The sequence below is a fragment of the Ananas comosus genome, linkage group 23 (assembly GCF_001540865.1).
Source record: "Ananas comosus cultivar F153 linkage group 23, ASM154086v1, whole genome shotgun sequence".
Lineage (NCBI taxonomy): Eukaryota > Viridiplantae > Streptophyta > Magnoliopsida > Poales > Bromeliaceae > Ananas > Ananas comosus.
The window spans coordinates 3,026,389-3,048,453 of NC_033643.1; the positions used below are offsets into that span (position 1 = coordinate 3,026,389).

The 22,065-nt window shown below is 38.0% G+C and overlaps 3 protein-coding genes and 1 long non-coding RNA gene across 6 annotated transcripts in view; 3 read left to right on the forward strand and 1 right to left on the reverse strand.

Moving 5' to 3' along the window:
* The window catches only part of LOC109728364 (protein trichome birefringence-like 11), a 12,054-nt gene extending 2,415 nt beyond the window's left edge, over positions 1-9,639 (forward strand). The window contains exons 2-5 of the mRNA XM_020258754.1: positions 4,692-5,228; positions 6,773-7,165; positions 7,608-7,766; positions 8,803-9,639. Coding sequence (XP_020114343.1) covers positions 4,692-5,228; positions 6,773-7,165; positions 7,608-7,766; positions 8,803-9,169 — 1,456 coding nt within the window. The 3' untranslated portion in view covers positions 9,170-9,639. The remainder of the gene's footprint in view (positions 1-4,691; positions 5,229-6,772; positions 7,166-7,607; positions 7,767-8,802) is intronic.
* Positions 9,743-12,409, forward strand: LOC109728227 (glucose and ribitol dehydrogenase-like). The gene is given in 5 exon segments (XM_020258591.1): positions 9,743-10,411; positions 10,632-11,023; positions 11,131-11,333; positions 11,336-11,398; positions 12,137-12,409. Coding segments are annotated over 5 exon segments (1,086 nt in total). The 5' UTR covers positions 9,743-10,006; the 3' UTR covers positions 12,160-12,409.
* On the reverse strand, positions 12,678-16,137 carry LOC109727922 (O-glucosyltransferase rumi). Of its 2 annotated transcripts, none has more exons than XM_020258144.1 (5): positions 15,318-16,137; positions 14,075-14,264; positions 13,912-13,976; positions 13,617-13,827; positions 12,678-13,239 (listed from the first exon to the last, which is right to left on the reverse strand). In XM_020258144.1, exons 1-5 carry the CDS (start codon positions 16,079-16,081, stop codon positions 12,895-12,897), a joined length of 1,575 nt encoding a protein of 524 aa, XP_020113733.1. In that variant the 5' UTR covers positions 16,082-16,137; the 3' UTR covers positions 12,678-12,894. The 2 variants fall into 2 exon arrangements, with proteins under 2 accessions (XP_020113733.1, XP_020113732.1); XM_020258143.1 differs by lacking the exon at positions 14,075-14,264 and adding an exon at positions 14,860-15,049.
* LOC109728285 lies at positions 18,053-21,646 on the forward strand. Of its 2 annotated transcripts, XR_002220946.1 has the most exons (6): positions 18,053-18,217; positions 18,893-19,030; positions 19,137-19,265; positions 20,082-20,343; positions 20,423-20,475; positions 21,437-21,646. It is a non-coding gene; the product is annotated as an uncharacterized LOC109728285 (long non-coding RNA). The 2 variants fall into 2 exon arrangements; XR_002220947.1 differs by lacking the exon at positions 18,893-19,030.

Here is a 22,065-nt window from a genome sequence, read left to right on the forward strand (position 1 = left end):
AAATTGAAAGTGTGGGGTACCCATCTCTTCCTTTGCTTGTCCTGTAATGTGTGGCTCCTTGTTCTTCAAATCTTCGCGTTTCACGCCACTTATTGTTTTTTTCCTAATGTCAAGTTGGACAAAGAATTTGATGTGTGATATTTTTGTTTTCCAAATTTCGCGTTATAATAATCGTTTTTAGTGTAAGTGATAAAAAATTTGAATAATTAATACGTGAATTTCACGTTCAACCTTAATATATCATATTTAGCTGAATTGTATTTTTAAAAATAAAATAAAAATTTGTGTTCATCCTCTATCTTAATGTCCATCTCCATCATCGAATTAAAATCGAACATAATCTTAAAACCATAACAGAGCGGCAGACGGAAAAGCACCGGTCCCCATCATTATTTTTTTTTTTTTTTAAATAAGGTGGACCCTTATATTCGTCCTTTTTGATTGAGACCTCTTAATATCTTCACCTCTTTTATTGCGATTATTATATTTTCTAGTTAGAAAATAAAATTTTACTTAAGTCATCTAAAGTCAGTTGCTGACCAAGATGCGTGCCCTTAAATAACCTACAATTATTTTATTTTAAAAAAATCAAATTAGGAAAGTTTTTTTTTTTAAAGTTGAAAAGTTTGTTTCAAACCCTTGTGTAGATTGTGCCCTTTTTTTTTTTTTTTTTTTTTTGGTCCCAAGCAAATGAGTGAGGAACAGGCTAAAATAGAAATATCTCCCCTTTTTTAACACTTGCATGATTATTACGAAGGGCCTTTTGAATAAACAACTTGTGGCAACTCAATAATTTTGACCTACGCATAACAATGAGATAAATTATGAAAAATAATAATAAATGATAATTAATAAAAAAACCTACAAACTTAGGTAAATCCCATAATAGCTTTATATCCAAAAGGACTTTTTCTTGTACTTTCTTTTGTTTTTTTTTTGTTTTTTTTTTTGTTTTCTTTTATCCCAAATTGTCATCAAATTTTTTTTGCATCCAAAAACGTGATTTAGTGCTTTTCACTTAAGCAACACTCAACCCTTCAATATCACCGTTAAACTGACGCGAATCTCCAGACGCAAGTGACAAACGCTTGGTGTTAGATATCCGAGGTCCGCAAGTTTGGAATCCATAGTTAAAATCACAATTTCAGCCTAAAAGCTTATATTTTAAATGAAATAAACGAAAGGATAAACATGTATACTATCCGTAAAACCTAGAAGAAAGTTAAATTCCGATAAATAAAACCACCAAGGATATTAAGTTTGATATACTTTAAACCTACATGATAACTAAAATAGAAGAAAGTGGCGAACACAGAGTTTACCACCTATAAAAAAAGAAAAAAAGACCAAAAAAAAAAACAACGTGCAGTTTCTGAAGCCTCCTCTCTTATGTTTGTCCTTTGGATTCCCCGATGGAAATTATTGTCTACACCTTTATGCTAACTCACAGAATAAATATTTTGAAATTTATATTTAAATTGAAATTAAATATTATACTTGCATTAAACTAATCTAACTTTCAAAGAAAAAAAAAAACCACAAAGGGGTGGATTTCAACTAGTTTTTTTTTTTTTTTTTTTCGGTGGTTTACCCTATTTTTCAAATTTACTTTACATTATTGCTCTGCAGTTTTATCTCTATTTCACTATAAATATTTATTGATAGCATTTAATATATTTTAAAAATTAAAAGATAAGTTAGTAGATTACTATATTTTGCCACACCCTGTGATTTATTGAATACGCTTTTTTACTATCTTGTAATTTAAAGATTAATTATTTGACAAACTAACTTAAGACTAAACTGTTTAAATTAGTATAAAATGAAATTATAAGTCGCAAAAACAAAAAAAACTTTTAAATGATAGGCCGATGGTAAAAATAAAAATATGCAAAATTATAAAGGGGCAAATTCAGCCTTTGTTTGGCGTCGTTATCATATTTTTTTTTTTTTTAAACTAATTTAATATAATTTGATGAACTAGCAAAGAGATTTTTCTGTTATTGTTATGACTGATTAGTTTAAACCAAGTGATAGATGCCAATAATTTTTTAAAAAAATTAGAAAGCGGAAAAATATTATTTCTTAATTATTATTTTTTGTTTTACAAATCAATATCTTGAATGAAAAAATTATAAACAATTTACTGTCAACGAGCCGAACATAAGTGAACTGGAGCCAGCTTCGTGTGCTCGGTCATGTTCGTTCGTTATTAAACGAGCCAAACGCAAGCTAGCTCGCGAATTGCAAGTTAATCGTCAGGGGTTGGATGCAAAATTGAAAGAAAATTAAAAAAGTTAGAATCTAGACCTAATCATTGAAATTTACAAAATATATAAATCTCTTTGGTAGTGTTTGGTTCGGGAACAAGGGGGGGAATAAGCCCTTGTTCCCCCCTTTGTTCCCAAACGCAACGTTTGGTTCCCGGGAACAGTAGTTCCCGGGAATCTGGAACTAGCTGGTATAAGGCTGGAACTGCTGTTCCACCCGTTTCCTGGAACAAGCTTGTTCCTGGATGAGAACAAGATTAATTAAAATCTAAATTTAATTTTAATGGCAGTAAATTATTAATTAATCTAATTAATATATTTAAATCATTATTTATTACTTTAATAATTAAATAATTTAAATAATTTATTATTTATAATTAAATATTAATAATTAGATAATTATTATTATTAATTTATTATTTATAATTAATTATTTAATAATTATTATTATTTATAATTAATTATTAATAATTAATTTCTTATTTATTTTTAACTAATATTTTTATTACTATTAATTACATAATATAATTTAATTTCAAATTATAGCTCTTATTCCTCTTGTTCCAATCTAACCATCCAAACACTATTTGTCTTATTCCTAGGAACAACCCAATTTTCATCCAAACGCAAAATTGGTCTAGTTCCTGCTTATACCTAAACTTGTACCTATCCCTAGAACTAGCAGTTCTTACTTATACCCGAACCAAACGCAGCCTTTATATTTAGATTGGTATATTCAAGCTATATCAGCCGAACACGAGCGATACTGTTAGCTCGTGCTCGACTCGCTAAGATTTCGAGTTAAAAAATTCAGTTTGTATTCGACTCATTTATAAAACAAGCGATCGATCCCGCATTTTGAACATCTAGTTGGATTGGGAGCCCTGTATACCAAACAAGTACTTTAAATTTTAATTAATTTTAATTTTAAAGCTTTTACAATAAATTTTTTGTGAGTACGGTGTACGGTGGACCGGGTGCAGGCAATAAATGGCTGGTCCGGTTCTCATGGCGAGTTACTGCAGGCAATGTCCGTCGCAGACGTGGTGCGATATTTACTCTCCCACCTTCCCTCTCTTTTTCATTTTTTTTTTTTAAAAGAAAAAAAATAAAAACCAAATGTAATATTAAAAAAAATAGGAGGTGTAAAATGAAAAAAAAACAAAAAAAAAAAACAAAAAGTGAAAGGAAAAGCCACCCAACCACTAACCATTAAGCCCAGCACGCATGCGCCCTCCACAATCAATACAAAGATAAGGTAGAAAATTTATCAGTAGTCCCTGATCTATCCCAATATTGCAACTCGGTCCATATACTTTTTATTTAATATTGGTAAGAACATAGAGATATTATTATTACATAAATTATGGATCATTTTGAATCGATTAGTCAATTTTTTTAAATTTTAATTTTAACGAACTTTTTTGAATCGACTAACCAACCTTTTTAAATTTTATTTTAATTAATTTAATAAATTTATAATTACGAAAATTATATGACGTAAACACATTCAAATTTTAAAGTTCATAGTTCAGATACGTTCTTTATGTTTTTACTTAATATATATAATGACTTCTCCTTTTTATTATCTATTTAATCTCAAATATAATAATTGTATATTTATTTTCTTTTAATAAGCAGGAGCTACGGATCTGTTTAAATACTTCAAAATTTTACCGTCAAGTAATAATTTATTATAATATATGATTAGCGAATCTCAGTATTATAGTAGTGAAAAATTATAGAAATTTATAAATTTGAATTACGAAATTTTAAGATACACGAATTGTACGCTGGTACTCTAAAAAGTCATCTAAACAGTCCAATAATATGAATTTTTGGAAAACAAGAGTTAAAAGTAGAGACTATATATACAAATTTAAAAATTATAGGTTTAGTCTTATAAATATAGTGACTAAATTGCTATATTAAAAAACTATAGGGACCATTCGTGCATTTTAACTCTTCTTTGCCTTTTGCTTGCTCACCACCGACCTTCCCCCTCTCTATCTCCCTCACTACTTTTTAAAATATAATAATAATAATAATTTTTTTCTCTTGCAAAATAAAATTAAAATAAAATAAAATAATTATAAATTATAAAATTATAAAAATAAATAATATTCTCTCCTTTTTCCCATTCCTTTTTTTCACCATTCATACTTAGGGGTGGAAACGAGCCGAGCTCGAGCGAGCTTATGTCAACTCAAATTCGGCNCTCTCTCCATTTATCACTTTTTCTTAAATAAATAAATAAATAAATAAATCCAAATTAGGAGTAATAATAATCACATAAACTAAGATTTAAACTAAATAAAATTTGATTTATTTTACTCCTCTCTTTTTTCTTTTTTTCTTTTTTTCTTTTCTTTTTTTTTGCTGTGTAAATATAAATAGTGTACCCATTTTTCTCCAACATAGTAGCAGTGTTAGTGGTAGTAATTGTACGAGGAAGAGGAAGAGGAAGAGGGGGAGCTCGTCGTCGGGGAGGAACCCGGCGAGGCGCGGCGGAGGGGCGGAGGAGGAGGCAGCGGCGGCGGCTGCGGCGGCGCTCCGGCGACAGGGGCGGCGGATGAAGCCGTTCGAGCACGTCGGGATGATGTGGTTATCCGCCCTCACCGCCGCCGCGTTCGCGCTCCTCCTTTGCCTCGTGTACTTGAGCTACGGGGGCGGAGGAGGAGGAGGTGGGGGGAGGGGGAGGTTGGGGATCGAGTCGGAGGAGAAGGGGACGAGGAGCGGCGGAGGAGGCGATGGTGGTGGAGGAGGAGGAGGAGGAGGAGGAGCTAGGGTTTGCGATGTGTTCGATGGGAGGTGGGAGTTGGACGAGGAGAGTTATCCGCTGTACGAGTCCAAGGATTGCCCCTTCTTGGACGAGGGTTTCCGATGCTCCGAGAACGGGAGACCCGATCGCTTCTACACCAAGTGGGGGTGGCGCCCCTCCCACTGCGACCTCCCCAGGTTCCTCTCCCCCATACTTTAGAGCTCATCTTCGTATTTTGATTAATGGTTGGTTTAGATAATGGAGTTGTTGTTGCTGTTGCTGTTGTTTAATCCTTTGATGATGAATGGGCTCTCAAATTCCGGTTCAAACATATAATTTAAGGCTCAATTGTTTAGTGATTTGTTATGGGGAACTCAGATTAGGTTTTTGTGGGAATTGGGAATTATGATTTGATTTTGCGTTTGTTGGCACATAAAAATTGAATTTATATATATATATATATATATATATATATATATATATATATTCCGAAATTTGAGGCCTAGAAGTAATGTTCTTTGATGGTTTAGGGACAAATCTTTTGGGTGGGTAAAAAGTATATTAGATTATATGAACATATTCTGTGTTTCCTCAATTGATTCGTTTGCTTGGTCATATTAGTAAAATTAAGTATTTTGTAGGTTGAATTCGTTATTTCTCTTTCGTTGTTAAAATATTCTCAAATGACCCATTATTAAAAGAGGTGTTCTTAGGCCACTACTTGGAAACTTCACCCATGTGTATTCAAATGCTTCATCTTTCTTGGAACATTTATTAACGTTTGTTTAGTTAGATAATTAGATTGATGAGATCGAGGGGGGACATATTAAACCTATCCCTTCTATCAGGTTCTTCTTGTCCCTTTTACGGAATCTTGAGCTTCGGATATTTTTAATATGTAATGTGAATTAAAATTTGTTGGTTGGTCCAAGCACATTCAGCTCATTTTGACTAACCTTGTGGTTAGTCTTAGAAGTTTTGGGCTTATTCCTAAACGGCCGTTTTAATTTATCTTTTATCATTTTGGCCCACATTTTTGCTCAGTTCTATGGACTTTCTCTTTCAATGAAGGTTTCACTATCTTATAATGGCTTCTAATTTCTTAAAAACAAAAAAAAATTATTTTTGATTTTTAATTTATTATGTTATATGAGTTTTTAGTTTTTGTAGTTTCCGGATGCCTGCATCTCCTTGTGAATTTTTGGTAGTTTCAAGTATCTCTTCTTTTAAATCAAAGTTGACTATTTCTTTTTATTTTGTCGGAGAAATTTTTCTTCGATGAAATTGAACGGTAATTCTGGTTTTCTTAGTTAGTTTTCCTATTAAGTTAAATAGTGGTAAGAAATATTTGTTTCTTCCAAAAAACAATGGAGTTACAGAGGGGATTATTGCAATTACATTGTTTCATTTTCCACAGTTAACTGCATATTTTCGTCTAGGAAAACTGCTTATTCTGTTCGGCAGCTTGCATTTTTCTTTTTTCTATTATAAATTTTTTTCTGGCTTGTTGTAAACAACATTAAAACACTTGTAAGCCTTACTAGAATGTATTTGATGCTACTGTGCTATTAATTTGAAACCGGTTATTAGGCAAGTACTTTGTCAATTAGTGAAAAATCCGTGCCTGTTAAGTGTTTATTGCATTGGTTTTACGATCGCATACTGGTTTCATATTTCAATGGGAGTTAAGAGGATATTCCCTCTAAAATCTTCCTTTTTCCCTTTGTTTCCGTTGGCTAAGATTTAATGCAACGAAGATGCTGGAGTTGCTGCGAAACAAAAGACTGGTATTTGTAGGTGACTCTATCGGGAGAAACCAATGGGAGTCCCTCCTTTGCATGCTTTCGACTGCTGTTCCAGACAAGAATTCATCAATCTATGAAGTCAACGGCAATCCAATTACGAAGCATATGGGGTTCTTGGTGTTCAAGTTCAGGGATTACAACTGTACTGTGGAGTACTACAGAGCCCCTTTTATTGTGGTGCAGAGTCGAGCCCCAGCTGGGGTGCCCGAGAAGGTTAAGACCACACTTAAGTTGGATGTCCTGGATTGGTCGTCTCCCCACTGGAAGGATGCCGATGTGCTCATCTTTAATACTGGACACTGGTGGAACTATGAGAAGACTATACGAGGGTAATCATATATTTTTTTGCTTCTTCAGATTATTTAAATCTTTCTCTGTTAAAGAGTTTTAAGTACCTACGCATAGTTAACTTCATTATGGTTTATGGCATTTGCATGCTATGTCATTTGAGCTGCCTAATTTATCATCAATTGTTTCAGTTTCATACAGAGTCTGGACATAGTGTACTTTGTCTTAGAAATGCTATGATATATTTTCTTCGAAGGATTTTATACAAAGAAAGGTTACTGGGAAGAGGGACTACATTGCACTTACTTTGTTGAATAGCTCCATTTTCATTTTTGTTCCTATTTATCTTTTCCTTATAATTCACCAATGACATTACATAAACCATGACTTATTGGTTGGAACCGTCATTGAAGGAGCACTACATGTGGGCTTTGGCTGCCGTATTAACTTTTGACTTATTGAACTCAATCTTTTTGCAACCAGGGGTTGTTTCTTTCAAGAAGGAAATGAGGTTAAGATGAGAATGAGCGTGGATGCTGCTTATGAGAGAGCAATAGAGACGGTTTTTAATTGGATTCAGAGAGAGGTTAATAGAAGTAAGACTCAAGTCATCTTCCGCACATATGCTCCTGTACATTTCAGGTTTGTACCAATGATTAGTTAATTGCTCTTTCCTCTTTCATTTCTCGCTGTGTTACTCTCGACTTAGGCTTAGAATTGTGTTGTCAAATAATGCGCCGTGCGATTTAGTTGTTCTTTTTCTTCTCTTTAGCTTATTACTAAAGTACTTGTCTTGGAGGAGGCTTATCATATAATTATATCGGCATAATGTGCAGTATATAGGCTTAGCTCTTATTTAACCGTTTTGATTGATGTCGCAATAGATTTATACCATTTAAAGTAATACAAGTGAACATAAAAATTTAAATTCTTTGCCGAAGTGTCTTTTTAACCTCATAAAATGATTTCATGTCAAAATCTTTGCCTCCTTAGGACCTTTCATAATTTTACGGTCTGATCAAACTATTTTTATAGTAATTTGTGAATCGATAATTCCCATTGATGAAAAGGAGGAAATAAAGGTGCCTCATTGTTAGATGCGACGAAAGTTTTGAGAAATACTTATAAGCTTCAAGCGTCGCCCAAATGGTTGATTAATGTTGGTTATCGGCAGCATCTCTAGTTCTCTTTAGTTGCCCTCAAGTGCTCCATCCACTAATGTTGTCCTATCAATGAGACCAATGGGTGGACCGCGAAAACTCTTTTGCCATAATATATCTGGGCTCTGATTGTCAGTTTATTCCGTGATGTTTGAGTTCAATTTCATATATGTCCTCAAAACTTTAACTTCGAAATCCAGATTCTAGTCATATGCAACTTCCTAGGGGCGTTATCCGCACCGAAAATAACATATCCAACATAAAGTTGCACAATAATACTCATCTGTTATGCTTGGTGAACAAGGTGACCTATAATTGATTCTCTAGGTAATTATTCCAGATGACAGGAACTCGATTTGTTCTTTCGTTGGTTCATTCTCCATATCTGTCGCAAATTGGATTTGATCGGTGATGACGATAACCTCGGTGGCCAAATGTGCGAAAAAAAACTACATTTCACTTGTGCTCAGCGATTTTCATTTACTGTTTAGTGTCTGACACAAGTTCCTCACTTGCAGAGGTGGCGACTGGAAAATGGGAGGTAGCTGTCACATGGAAACGTTTCCAGAGCTCCTTACTAAGCCGTCGACGAAGCCGTGGGCTCGCCTGCTGAAACCGTTCACGAACTCTACTAAGTCCGGCGGTGGTACCACCGTGCCGCTCGAGCTCGTGGATGTGCTCAACGTGACCGAAATGACGGCTCAGCGGAAAGACGGCCATCTATCCGTATTTTACCTCGGCGCGTCTTCGGGCCCGGCCCCCCTCCACAGACAGGACTGCAGCCACTGGTGCTTGCCGGGCGTGCCCGACGCGTGGAACGAGCTACTCTACTACCTTATCCTCAAAAGGGCGGATCGATCTGTAATCACCTGGCGAACTTCTTAGATGCAATAATAAATTCGCCATTGATTCAAGTTTAGTGAGAGTAGAAGCTACGTTCGCCGTCGAGATACCCCTCCTGGCTCAATTCCCGGAGAACAGCTTCTCTTTGGGCGGGAACATCCGAAATGTAGACCACGGCCGAGCGGTTCTTCGCGGTCGATGACGGAAACGAGAACAGTTCTACCCTTGCTGAAACTGAATCGCAGCTGAATCACAATTTCGTTGATCTGAACACCACCGCCGCTGCTGTGTCTCCGTACAGAATTACCAGTACAGTTAATCTTGTCTGAGCATGCTTCGAGTCGTCAATCAGTGATTGCAAAATTTCTTCTTCATTTTTTTTTTTTTTTAATTCTTATAGTTTTGTTTCTGCTGCAGGGCTTGTTAGTAGCAAGCTACAAAATGGTAGCCGTGTATAGAGAAAGCAATAGCGTGATACATCAGAATTTTAATTATAGATTCACCTTTGTAAATGGATTCAAGTTCACATGTTTTTAGAAGGTGTTTGGTTTTTCGTATATATATTTTTTAAAAAAAGTGTAGTGACTTAATAATACGTACAATTTGAAACAAGTGGAGGGACAAATTGACCTAACTATATTTATTTATTATATAAAATTAAAAGTTAATTTAAAATGTTAGCGCTCGTCAATCTAAGCTTGACCCGTTACGACCCCTCCCCACCCTTCCGCGCCGTGCGCGACGCGTGCGAAGGTCCCGCCACGTGTGTCACACATTCGCGCCACGCGTCCCCACACGCACCGCCCCTACAATCTTCGCACCTCGTTATAAAATCCTTCCCTCTCTACGCTCTTCGCACTCACAACCCTTTCAATTTTGATGCTCTCATCATCTCTCGCAGTTCACAAGAGAACTCCACTAATACTCGCCGCCGCCGCTGCTTCTGCTGCTTCTGCTTTTCATCTTTCATCTTCCCATCTCTACACAAACAGCATTGCTGCTGCTGCTGCTGCTCGAAGCTGCCATTTTCGTGCGGCGAAGAAAAGTAGTGGTAGAGAGATTTATCGCGAGAATTCCGCGGGTGCGCCGCGGCGACGGCCTTCTTGTTCTCCAAGAGGAGAGGCTTTTGCGGTCGCGAGAAGCTGCAGCATGGCTTCGGGGGGCGCCGCAGGCAGCCAGAAGTTCCCGCCGCAGATGCAGGAGCGGCAGCCGGGCAAGGAGCACGCCATGGAGCCGACGCCGCAGTACACTTCCCCTGACTACAAGCCCGCCAACAAGCTCCAGGCCTGTTCCTACATCTCTCTCTCTCTCTCTATTATACGAAACTTATCTGAATTATTGACTATTTTGAATCGCCGGCTATTCAGATTCTCTAATTTGTTTGATTTGAAACCGTCAATAATTTTTTAATTTTAAAATTAAAAATTTAAATCAAATAAGATTGAGAAAATTAAAATTTGAAAGATCTGAATAGTTCTGTTCTATACGGTGGTGCAATTGGCAGGGGAAGGTGGCGGTGGTGACGGGGGGCGACTCCGGCATCGGCCGCGCCGTCTGCTACTGCTTCGCGCAGGAGGGCGCGACGGTGGCCTTCACCTACGTCGAGTCGCACGAGGACAAGGACGCCAAGGACACGCTGCAGATGCTCCGGGACATAACGAAGAAGCACGGGACGACCGCCCACGCGAAGGAGCCGATGGCGATCCCCGCCGACCTCGGCTGCGAGGAGAACTGCAAGAGGGCGGTCGACGAAGTCGTCGGCGCCTACGGCCGCGTCGACGTCCTCGTCAACAACGCCGGCGAGCAGCACGTGAAGGAATGCATCACCGAGATCACCGCCGAGCAGCTCGACCGCGTCTTCAAGACGAACATCTACTCCTACTTCTTCATGGCCAAGTACGTAGTTCAATGCAACCGAGCTGAACTGTTGAATATAAATATTAAAAATACCGTTCTCTGACAGCTTAAACATGATATCTGTTTGTTTGTTTGTGTGTACGAAGGCATGCGGTGAAGCACATGACGGAGGGGGGGAGCATCATCAACACGACGTCGGTGAACGCGTACAAGGGGAACGCGAAGCTCCTCGACTACACGGCGACGAAGGGGGCGATCGTGGGGTTCACGCGCGGCCTGGCGCTGCAGCTGGCGGAGCGGGGGATCCGCGTGAACGGCGTCGCCCCGGGGCCGGTGTGGACGCCGCTGATAACGTCTTCCTCGCCTCCTTCGCCGACTCCTCCTACATCTCCGGCCAAGTCCTCCACCCCAACGGTATGTTTATGTTTATGTTTATGTTATGTTGCCATTGTGTATGTATTTCTCATATATACAAATTAACATTCATTCCGGTTACGTGCAATGCCGATTTCATATTAGGGTTAATTGCGAATATGTCCTTACAAATATAATAAATTATAATTATTTCTCTTTAAAGTTTGACGTTTAGCATTTATATATATTTTGTTTCTGTAAAGGCCCTAATATTTTTAAATATGTTTGGCCGTTACAATTCGTTAGAAAAAATTTGTTAAGCATAGAATAAATACTCAACCATGGTTAGTTTACGAGATAATTTGATATTTTTTACTACTGGTATATTATACTATTGTGGTTTTTTAAAAGACATATTTGTGATAATAAAATTAAAAATATAAATATTTGTTTAATCTTTTTTAATGGTAACAAATCAAAAGGAACATGTTTAAAAGTATGAGAACTTTTATAAGAACAACATATAAAAATTGAATTTTATTAAAATATATTTGTAATGTACTGTGCTTGTAGGGATTAAAGGACTTACATGCATTTAATCCTTCGTCTTATATACGTTGAACTTGTACAAGTTGGATGATATTAAATAAAAAGAATATAAAGCAAAGATGTATACATTTGCAATAATATATATATATATATATACACACACACACGTATGTATGTATGTTGTTGTTGTTGTGTACAATATTTTGGGTTCATTTTCTTATGTGGATTCTCTGCTGCTGCTTGTTGCAGGTGGTGTGATTGTGAATGGCTAGAGAACAAAGTGTTCAGCAACACCTGTAAAGGTTTAAAGTTCGAGAGAGGGAGTTTTTGGTTTTAATAATATGTATGATATGGAATAATAATAATTATTATTATAATAATATTATTATAAATCTAGTGACATGTGGACTAAAATATAATGTTTCAGCTATGTTGGTTTGTTGTTGTAGTTCTCAAATTGTGTGTCAATTAAATATGGTGTATGGGCATAATAAGTAAAGTTGTTATCAAGAATCTCTTTTCCTTTTTTTTTCTCCCTAGATTGTATGTGAATTGGTACTAAATTTAAAATTTCGTTGTCATTCATTTGTTTTCAGTCATGAATTTTTCAAATCGATGATCGACATTATTGAATATGATCTATATTACTTGAAATATTTAAAAATTAAATTTTATATATTTTTTTTAATATTTGTTTTTTTTGTCCATCAAGTGGATAAAAATAAACGGCTGAAAATGATATCTTTTAATCTATAAAGAACTGAATGTCAGTCATGAGCAGCACTACATCTGAATAATTCATCTTAAATCCTCTCAACAATTATATTCAGTAAACCTGAAGATCCCCTATACTTGTACTGTAATAATACAGTTTCCTTGAGCCATTAAAGAGAATGAAAGAAACATGAATTCTCTGACATAGAAAGGATATGAATAACCTCTCTCTCTATCTCCACAATCTAGTGGAAGATGGAGGCAACAAAACCGAAGATCTAAGAGCTGCTATTCTAAGCAGCACTTTCCGGCTGCCGCGTTCTCTCTTCTCGTATACCACTTCTTACTTTCTGCAGTCGCTTCGACAGACGCCTTTCACTATCGAAACTAGGCGGCGGGAGAGTGCACGGGTAAGTAGGAGACGGAGAAGCGGCCGACCGTTCCAGGAACTGCCTCTGCTGCTCGTCTGCGACGCAGAGAAGGGAGTCGACGCAAACTTCTTGCGCTGACGGAGGCGGGGTCGGCTTGAAGTCCAGCAGTTTCGAGTACTCCACTATGAGGTGGTACATGTAGTCGTACACGCGATCCATGTCCAAGTCCTGCATCAGTTTCTGTCCCCGTTTTCCGATAGCTTCCGCCTGTTTGTTTCATTATCATCCGAGAATCTCACAACAAATGCAGTAGTATTGACTCGCAAAATAGAGATCATATTTCATATCTGATGTTAGCATCTGAAAAATGATGTTCGTTTGTGTGGCACTTTTCCGTAAAGCAGGTAAACTAACAGAATAATTTCGTCGTCAGAAGCTGTAAACTTAACTTCGAGGACGCAATTGAGACGGCCGTCGCAAAGTTTTTCAAGAACTAAACTTGCAGTTAACCACTGACACAAGCATCAGAAATTGCAGTTTGCTATAGAAGCTGCTTAGCAAGATTATCAGGTTGAGCAGATACAAACAATAAGCACACTGCTCGACTTCGAGAACAGATGAAACTGACCAAAAATTGTAAGTACCTGGGACGGGTGCGCGTTTCCCCAGTCGACCGCGGACTTTATGGATCGACACAAGTCGGCGGAGCTGACGGGCCAATAGTTCTCCTTCGGAACCAGGCCACGGCTGAAGAAATCTTCGTACTGGGGATCGACGACGAAGGCTAGAGATCCACAAGAGAGAATGTATTTCAAGCTAACCGACCACGCGTAACCCTCGGCGTAAATCTTATAGCTGCGAAAGGATCATTAGAAATAAGATGGGCTGCGCAAACGAAAAGAAGTTGAATAGTTTCATTCGCTAGTAGCTAAGACCGACCGGTGGTTGCATTGGCTCGAAAGCTTAGATTTCTGAAAACCGGAGCTCGATTCTTCGCCCCAATCCTGCGAAGGGATAAGAAGACGCATTTAGCCACATCAAATGGCCAAATTGGCGAGAGAAATTGCAGTGATCAGCACAAATTAAGATCCAATATCGATACTTGACGCATAATTCGGGCTCCCCATGTCTTAGAGTCATTACAGCTTAGCAGCGCCGTCCTTACGGGGGATTCGACATTTGGGTTTCCCTTCCAATATGCGGTTTTCGCCCTCTTCTTCCATTTCACGGCTTGAGCACCGAGCTTTATGCTTCTGAACTCTTCGTTCCACGGTTTTATGTTTATCTCCGGCCTGCACAACCGTTTGCGTACGAAAAGTGAGATTTGCAGGGTAGTTTCTTACTTACTGCGAAGAGCTGACGAAAACGCATCAGGCGACGATCGTTTTAGAATTACAACCATTCCTTTTACGAAGTTTTCGAATTACCGACGAATGCGAATCGGAATGAATTTCAGTAAAGCAGGCAACAAAGCAGTATATCATATATGCATTATTGAAAGATTCATACAAAAATTGCATCTTTGTGTAGAATAATAATTCGAGAATTCGCAATGCTTACCAACCCCAAAAGGACCAATCCGGAAAGGGAATGTCGAAATGGTCCTTAGTGGTGCAGTATCGGAACAGCGGCGGGGGGATCGGGGCGTCGGGATCGTTGCTGCGGTAGTCGGATCGGTTGATCGCGGGGCGATCCATGCAGTCGAACATGAGATCGGCGTCGGGGAGGATGCCGGGGTAGCGGCGCATCAGCTGCAGGATCCCCCACACGGTGAAGAGGGCGCGGCTCTGGACGCAGGNATAAGAAGACGCATTTAGCCACATCAAATGGCCAAATTGGCGAGAGAAATTGCAGTGATCAGCACAAATTAAGATCCAATATCGATACTTGACGCATAATTCGGGCTCCCCATGTCTTAGAGTCATTACAGCTTAGCAGCGCCGTCCTTACGGGGGATTCGACATTTGGGTTTCCCTTCCAATATGAGGTTTTCGCCCTCTTCTTCCATTTCACGGCTTGAGCACCGAGCTTTATGCTTCTGAACTCTTCGTTCCACGGTTTTATGTTTATCTCCGGCCTGCGCAACCATTTGCGTACGAAAAGTGAGGTTTGCAGGGTAGTTTCTTACTTACTGCGAAGAGCTGACGAAAACGCATCAGGCGACAATCAATCGTCTTAGAATTACAACCATTCCTTCTACAAAGTTTTCGAATTACCGACGAATGCGAATCGGAATGAATTTCAGTAACATTATTGAAAGTCATATATGCAGGGCAACATTATTGAAAGATTCATACAAAAATTGCATCTTTGTGTAGAATAATTCGAGAATTCGCAATGCTTACCAACCCCAGAAGGACCAATCCGGAAAGGGAATGTCGAAATGGTCCTTAGTGGTGCAGTATCGGAACAGCGGCGGGGGGATCGGGGCGTTGGGATCATCGATGCCGCCGCCGACGTCGCTGCGGTAGTCGGATCGGTTGATGGCGGGGCGATCCATGCAGTCGAACATGAGATCGGCGTCGGGGAGGATGCCGGGGTAGCGGCGCATCAGCTGCAGGATCCCCCACACGGTGAAGAGGGCGCGGCTCTGGACGCAGGCGTAGTAGAGGTCGACGAAGAGGCGGCGGCCGCCGCCGGCGACGACGACGCGCATCGCGGCGCGCCGCCGCGCGTCCTCGAGGAGCGCGGCGGAGATCCGCGCTCGCCGCCACGGGGCGAGGTCGCGCCGGATCGCGCGGAAGAAGCCCGGGCACGCGGGGCGCGGGCGCGCGGGGTCGGGGGCCGAGGAGGAGGGGATTTTCCGGCGAGCGACGGCGGAGGAGAGGGGGCAGGAGAGGTAGGCGCAGCGGAGGAGGGAGAGGTTGGGGTTGGGGTTGGGGTTGGGGTTGGGGCGGGGGAAGGGGTGCCATGGGGTGGGGGCGAGGTTGTGGCCGGTTAGGGTTGGGGTGCGGGAGGAGAGGGAGGAGAGGGAGGAGGTTAGGGTTTGGAGGGAGAGGAGGAGGAGGGCGGCGGCGGCGAGGAGGAGGGGGAGGATGAGGCGGCGCTCCACGCCGCCGCCGGCGGCGGCGGCGGAGCTTCTCGTCGGCGACGGAGAAGACGACGCCATTGACGAGCTTGAGTCGACCGTTGGAAGCTAAAAGCTTCGTAATATTTGGAACAGGACTACACGAGAGAGGGAGAAGGCGCTTTAGCTCACAAGCCCCTCTTAGTTTACATATTTACAGTTTCACTCCATCCTTTTGGTTTCCAAAGTACACGTAAAATTGCGTAGGAGGCCTCTAATATTCTAATTATTGTAATTAGGGTCTTTGCCGCTTAACCAAATTTTAACTAAGTTTCTAGTCCCTCTAAATAAGACGTGTATACTAATATTTATTTTTAGTATAGAGAATCATAATTCATTAAGACATTTTATTTATTGAAGAAGTGTCACATAAATTTATTAACATAATAATTAAATCGAATAGTTTAAAGAGTCAAAATATTTTTTAAATGTACCACATATGGAAGGAACATTCATCAAAAATTTCAAATTAAACTAAAAATATAAAATTATACGAATATAAAAATATCTATAAAAGAATATTAAAAGACGAAAGTATTAGAATAAAAGATAAAAAGTGGTTGCATAAAATTGAGTACAAACTTAGCCTCAAAGAAAATTAAAATATGAAAATTAAAAATATCTATATCTTGAACCCTCTTGCATACTGTATTTTTTTACACAAAATGATTTTACCATTCATTAGTAGAAGAATAAAATTAGAAATTTTCAATATGAACAATTTAGATGTATCAATAATAAAATAATTTTGCGTATAAAAAAATTATATGTATAGAACTGTACAAAAACTGCGCCTCTCTTTTTTAACCTAAAAACTAAATATATATATTTCTATGCGATTGATAAAAACCTCTAACCTTTTAAGATGACACACAAATAACAACAACTGGGATAAAGTAACTTGTGCTCCTTAATTAAGTGAGGATGCAANCGGCGGCGGAGCTTCTCGTCGGCGACGGAGAAGACGACGCCATTGACGAGCTTGAGTCGACCGTTGGAAGCTAAAAGCTTCGTAATATTTGGAACAGGACTACACGAGAGAGGGAGAAGGCGTTTTAGCTCACAAGCCCCTCTTAGTTTACATATTTACAGCTGCAATCCATACTTTTGGTTTCCAAAGTACACGTAAAATTGCCTAGGAGGCCCCTAATATTCTAATTATTGTAATTACGCTCTTTGCCGCTTAACCAAATTTTAACCCAGTTTCTAGCCCCTCTAAATAAGACGTGTATACTAATATTTATTTTTAGTATAGAGAATCATAATTCATTAAGACATTTTATTTATTGAAGAAGTGTCACATAAATTTATTAACATAATAATTAAATCGAATAGTTTAAAGAGTCAAAATATTTTTTAAATGTACCACATATGGAAGGAACATTCATCAAAAATTTCAAATTAAACTAAAAATATAAAATTATACGAATGTAAAAATATCTATAAAAGAATATTAAAAGACGAAAGTATTAGAATAAAAGATAAAAAGTGGTTGCATAAAATTGAGTACAAACTTAGCCTCAAAGAAAATTAAAATATGAAAATTAAAATATCTATATCTTGTACCCTCTTGCATACTGTATTTTTTTACACAAAATGATCTTACCATTTATTAGTAGAGGAATAAAATTAGAAATTTTCAATATGAACAATTTAGACGTATAAATAATAAAATAATTTTGCGTATAAAAAAATTATATGTATAGAACTGTACAAAAACTGCGCCTCTCTTTTTTAACCTAAAAACTAAAAATGAAAAACTCAAACCTCATAATTTGAATATATATTTCTATGCGATTGATAAAAACCTCTAACCATTTAAGATGACACACAAATAACAACAACTGGGATAAGTAACTTGTGCTCCTTAATTAAGTGAGGATGGAAATGTAAGGTTTCGAGGGACGGATGTAAAAATTAAAAATTTACAAGGACGTACCCGTAATATTCCCCGTTATAAAAGGCGCCTCGACACCGGTTCCCGCGCCCCCACCTCGCGACTCGGCAATTTTCGCGCCCTTTTCTCCCTCCTCGCTCCGACGTTTTGGCGCGAAATCTCATGCCTAGGGTTCGGATCTCAATCCCCAGCAATGGAGACCCCTTTCGCTCGATCCCTTCTCCGTCTCCGCCTCCGCCATGGATCGGGAGAGAGGCGACGCTCCTCCCTACGAAGGCGCGGTGCGTCCTCGATTCTCCCTTTTTTCCCCGATTTTTTACGATTGTTTTGTGATTTTTTTGTTGTGAGGTTGCTAATTTTAGGGTGGAAATCGAAATTTTCGGCGTTTTGATCTCATTTACGAGTTGGTGGATTGTAGGAATAGAGTAATTGGATCGAATAGAGGAGAAAACTTGTTGCCCTAGTTGTTAAAGAATCTCGATTCATATATGCACGCATTTGAACTGTTGTATTCCACTCATTCTTCATTTAGAATTGGTTCTTATTCTCGTGAATCGATTGGAAATTTAGCATCTATCTTTGGGTCAATTCACGTTTTAACCGACCCTTTTGATTCAATAGCCCCAGTGCCCCTGCAGAGTGATCAAATTTTAGTTAAAATCGATTCGAAGTAGCAATTGACCAAAACGTAGCAGAAATTATAGTTAAAGCTTTGTCCTTTTCGATAGTTTGAATCATATTATTTTCATAGTTATAATCATTTTCCCAGGAAATGGTATCACATTCTTTCAAATTTTCTCTTTTTTTTTTTCTGAAATCTACTTTTCCTTTCAATATCATACTTCTATCACAGTAACTTCTCTACCTCAACACCTGCTCCTTTTGTCGCATCAGAGTTTCGGTGTAGTTTATGGTGACCTGAGCATTTCTCCTCTTTATGTATATAAAAAAAAGAGCATTTTCTAGGAGACTAAGCCATCACCATAATGAGCAAACAAAATTTGGTGTGTTTTCCTTGATATTTTGGACATTCACTTTGCTTCCCTTGCTCAAGTACGTTATCATTGTATCGAGCGCTGACGATAACCTAGAAGGTGAGCAAGGAAATGCATTGCTATTACTGTATAATACCTCATTATTTGTGGTGATATACATATTGTTTATAGGGGGAAATTTTGCTTTGTACTCTCTCCTCTGCAGGCATGCCAGGTTCAGTTTACTTCCTAACCAGCAAGCAGCTGATGAGGAACTTTCATCGTATTACAGACCGGGATACACAATTCGGAATACTATGTCCTCTGCATTGAGACGGCTCTTTGAAAAGCATAGGTAAGTCGAGAACTTGCTTATGGTGTTCTTCGGAACTTCCATGGTATATTGGTTATGGTGTTATCACAACGGTAATATTTTGTAGTACTACTGCATATGTTTGATCTTCCCTCAATCTCTTTGGATCTTAATTTGCTTTTGCTGCTAAAACCGGTTGCCATTTTTTACAGTTCTATCATCTACTTCTGGTCCTCAAATTCGGGCAAATAGGATTGACTAATGGTTACTTTGTTCTAATTTTAAATTTAGTGCAGTGGAACCCTAATATATGGATACAGTTCATATTTTACTTGATTTTGGGCATATTATGCTGTTCTGGATGATGGATCTGACGAAAGATTCATAGAGCCTCTTAGTTCTCTGTGAATTGCTCATAGTTAAAAATTTAATCTTAATATGCAAGCCTCCAAAAATAACACAGCTGTTTATCACCTCTCCATCTGTCATGGCTTGAAAATCCTATCAAAATGACGATTTGTTCCGAAAGGCCCAGCCCCTGCATTTAGAAACTTAAGAAAATCAATGTCGCAAGGTAAGTTACTGTTATACAGTATTATGTATTTCTCAGATAATACATTATCTCGAATTTTTTTCTCTAGATCTCCTCTATATAAGATGATTATGTGCTATAGTTTGGAGATTCAGTTTTTCGGAAATTAATACTTCCAATGTTATGTAGGTGCATATCATCTTGATTGTGTATGTATCTACCTAAGTTCTTTACTCTTATCTATTAATGATGTATCCTTCTTCAAATAGCTTTCTGTTTGGAACTTTAACAAGTAAACATTTTCTTTTTTCGTTTCTTGCTAAAAGGCGAGGCTGCACTAGTTGTCTGCATAGTGCTGCTTCGCCTCTTTGCTTCGCAGCACAGGGGCACTCAGAGAGTTGCCTTCCTGTTTCAACCTGTTGTTATCATTTGGCTCTTGCGTACCGGCGTAATCAGCCTGTACAACATCATTTACTGGAACCCCGACACGTATTTGTGCTCTCTCTCCATATTACATGATTAAATTCTTTACAAGGACCGGGACAGACGGATGGATATCTCTCGGCGGAGTACTTCTTTCTATGACAGGTATCTAATTTGCTATGTTAACATTCAAGCAGAATATAGTGCTTCTTTTTCTTTTTCTTATGTTATGTGGCATCTGCAGGTACAGAAGCTATTTTCGCAGATCTTGGCCTCTTCACTGTTGCATCCATCAGGGTATGTTGCATTATGATCACTTCTTAAAACAAAATACTATGATTTCTTTAACAGCAGACTATCTGCAAAAAGTTATAGAAAAACCGAATGATTAGGCAAATATTGTTTTCTAAAAGAGAAATGATCTACAAAATGTCACTCTGCTGATCAGAGCAATCACTGGTTCAAAGATAACATTCTCTCTTACTAATTGACGCATTATACGTCTCAAGCATGGGAGGTATCCAAGCATTGAAGATATTGAAGGCAATATACTAGATTAATTTACTAGAGTAGGGCTGCTGTAGTCTTATGAGTATAGTCCTTCGTACTCACAAGTCGTTTTCAATGATAAGGCTTCTGAATCGACGATTCACTTCGTTAAATATGATCTAGAGTATTTAAAACTTCTAGAATATAAATTTCGTAATTTTTTGAAATCATAATAAAGCCTATCAAGCGGGTATTAAATGAACAGTCAAAATCGAACAACATTCGAAAAATGGATGATCGGATTCTTCAATTTAAGATCAGAGTTATTAATCTTTACCTAGATAGTGAATAGAATTTTTTATGAAAAATTCAACCTAGTTCAATTCTTTTATACCGTTAAACTAGTAAGTATTTCATATCGGCCGTTAAAAATTGTCAATTTTGAAATCTTTTGATCGCAAGGTGAATAATGTCGAAAAATTATGAAATTTGATTTCTAGAAGTTTTAAATATTCTAGATAATGTTTAACTGTATAAATTGTCGATTTAGAAGCTTTATTATAAAAATTGACTTATGAGTACGAAGGCGATCGTACTCATAAGAGTATAATAGCTAAACTCTAATTTACTATAGATCCCTTTTTATAAAAAAAAAAAAAAAAAATTGTAAACTTCCAAATATTGCATAAAAACCCTTGGTAACTTGTTATTTTCATGACGGCCCATCTATAATCATTCTCGGTTGTGCGTAATATCATTCTCTCTCTAGTCGAAAAAGGATGGCCCAGATCTCTGTATACCTGAAATCAACAGGATCCTCATGCTTCTTTGCATGGCAAGGCGATTTCAGTTTGCTGTTTGTCTGCTGTCGATTTCTTTACATGCAGAAAGTTGTGTTAGTTCTTGTTTTTTTTTTTTTAAGTTCACCAGTCTTCCAAACTGCAATTCTGGCCGAGTCGAAGATTGTCAACACGGCAGCCGAGAAAGACAATTTTAGATTTTTAGATTTTTTTTTTTTTTTAGGGTTTCCGGCCGCTTGTAATCTGTATTTTAAATGTTTTATTATACTTTTCTCTCTCTTGCAAATTATTTTCCTTTCCTAATTGTATATGAGGTAAATTATGTTATTTAAGATTTAGCATTCTATCAATTTAAAAGTTTCCAGTGATTAAAGGGCTTTCACAAATCTAGTTCTTCCTAATGTATTTTCTAATGAACTCCCTCAGTAAGCTGCTATATAAATAATAAGTAAAAAAATAAAAAAGAAAAAGGGAAAATAATATCATACACCCTCCCCACCACACCACACCACACCACCCTTCAAAACATGATATTTCATAGAACCTACCCATCGTGTACGAAATCCAAAATAAAAAATAAGAAAGAAAAAAAGAAAAT

Bases quoted from the DNA above. Each gene is read 5' to 3' on its own strand.
- LOC109727922 (XM_020258144.1), bottom strand. From the start codon at position 16,081: ATGGCGTCGTCTTCTCCGTCGCCGACGAGAAGCTCCGCCGCCGCCGCC. The intron at 14,265-15,317 runs GTAAGCATTGCG...ACGGTTGTGCAG, and splicing joins GATTGGTCCTTCTGGGGTTG to GCCGGAGATAAACATAAAAC. The intron at 13,977-14,074 runs GTATCGATATTG...ATCCCTTCGCAG, and splicing joins GAGCCCGAATTATGCGTCAA to GATTGGGGCGAAGAATCGAG.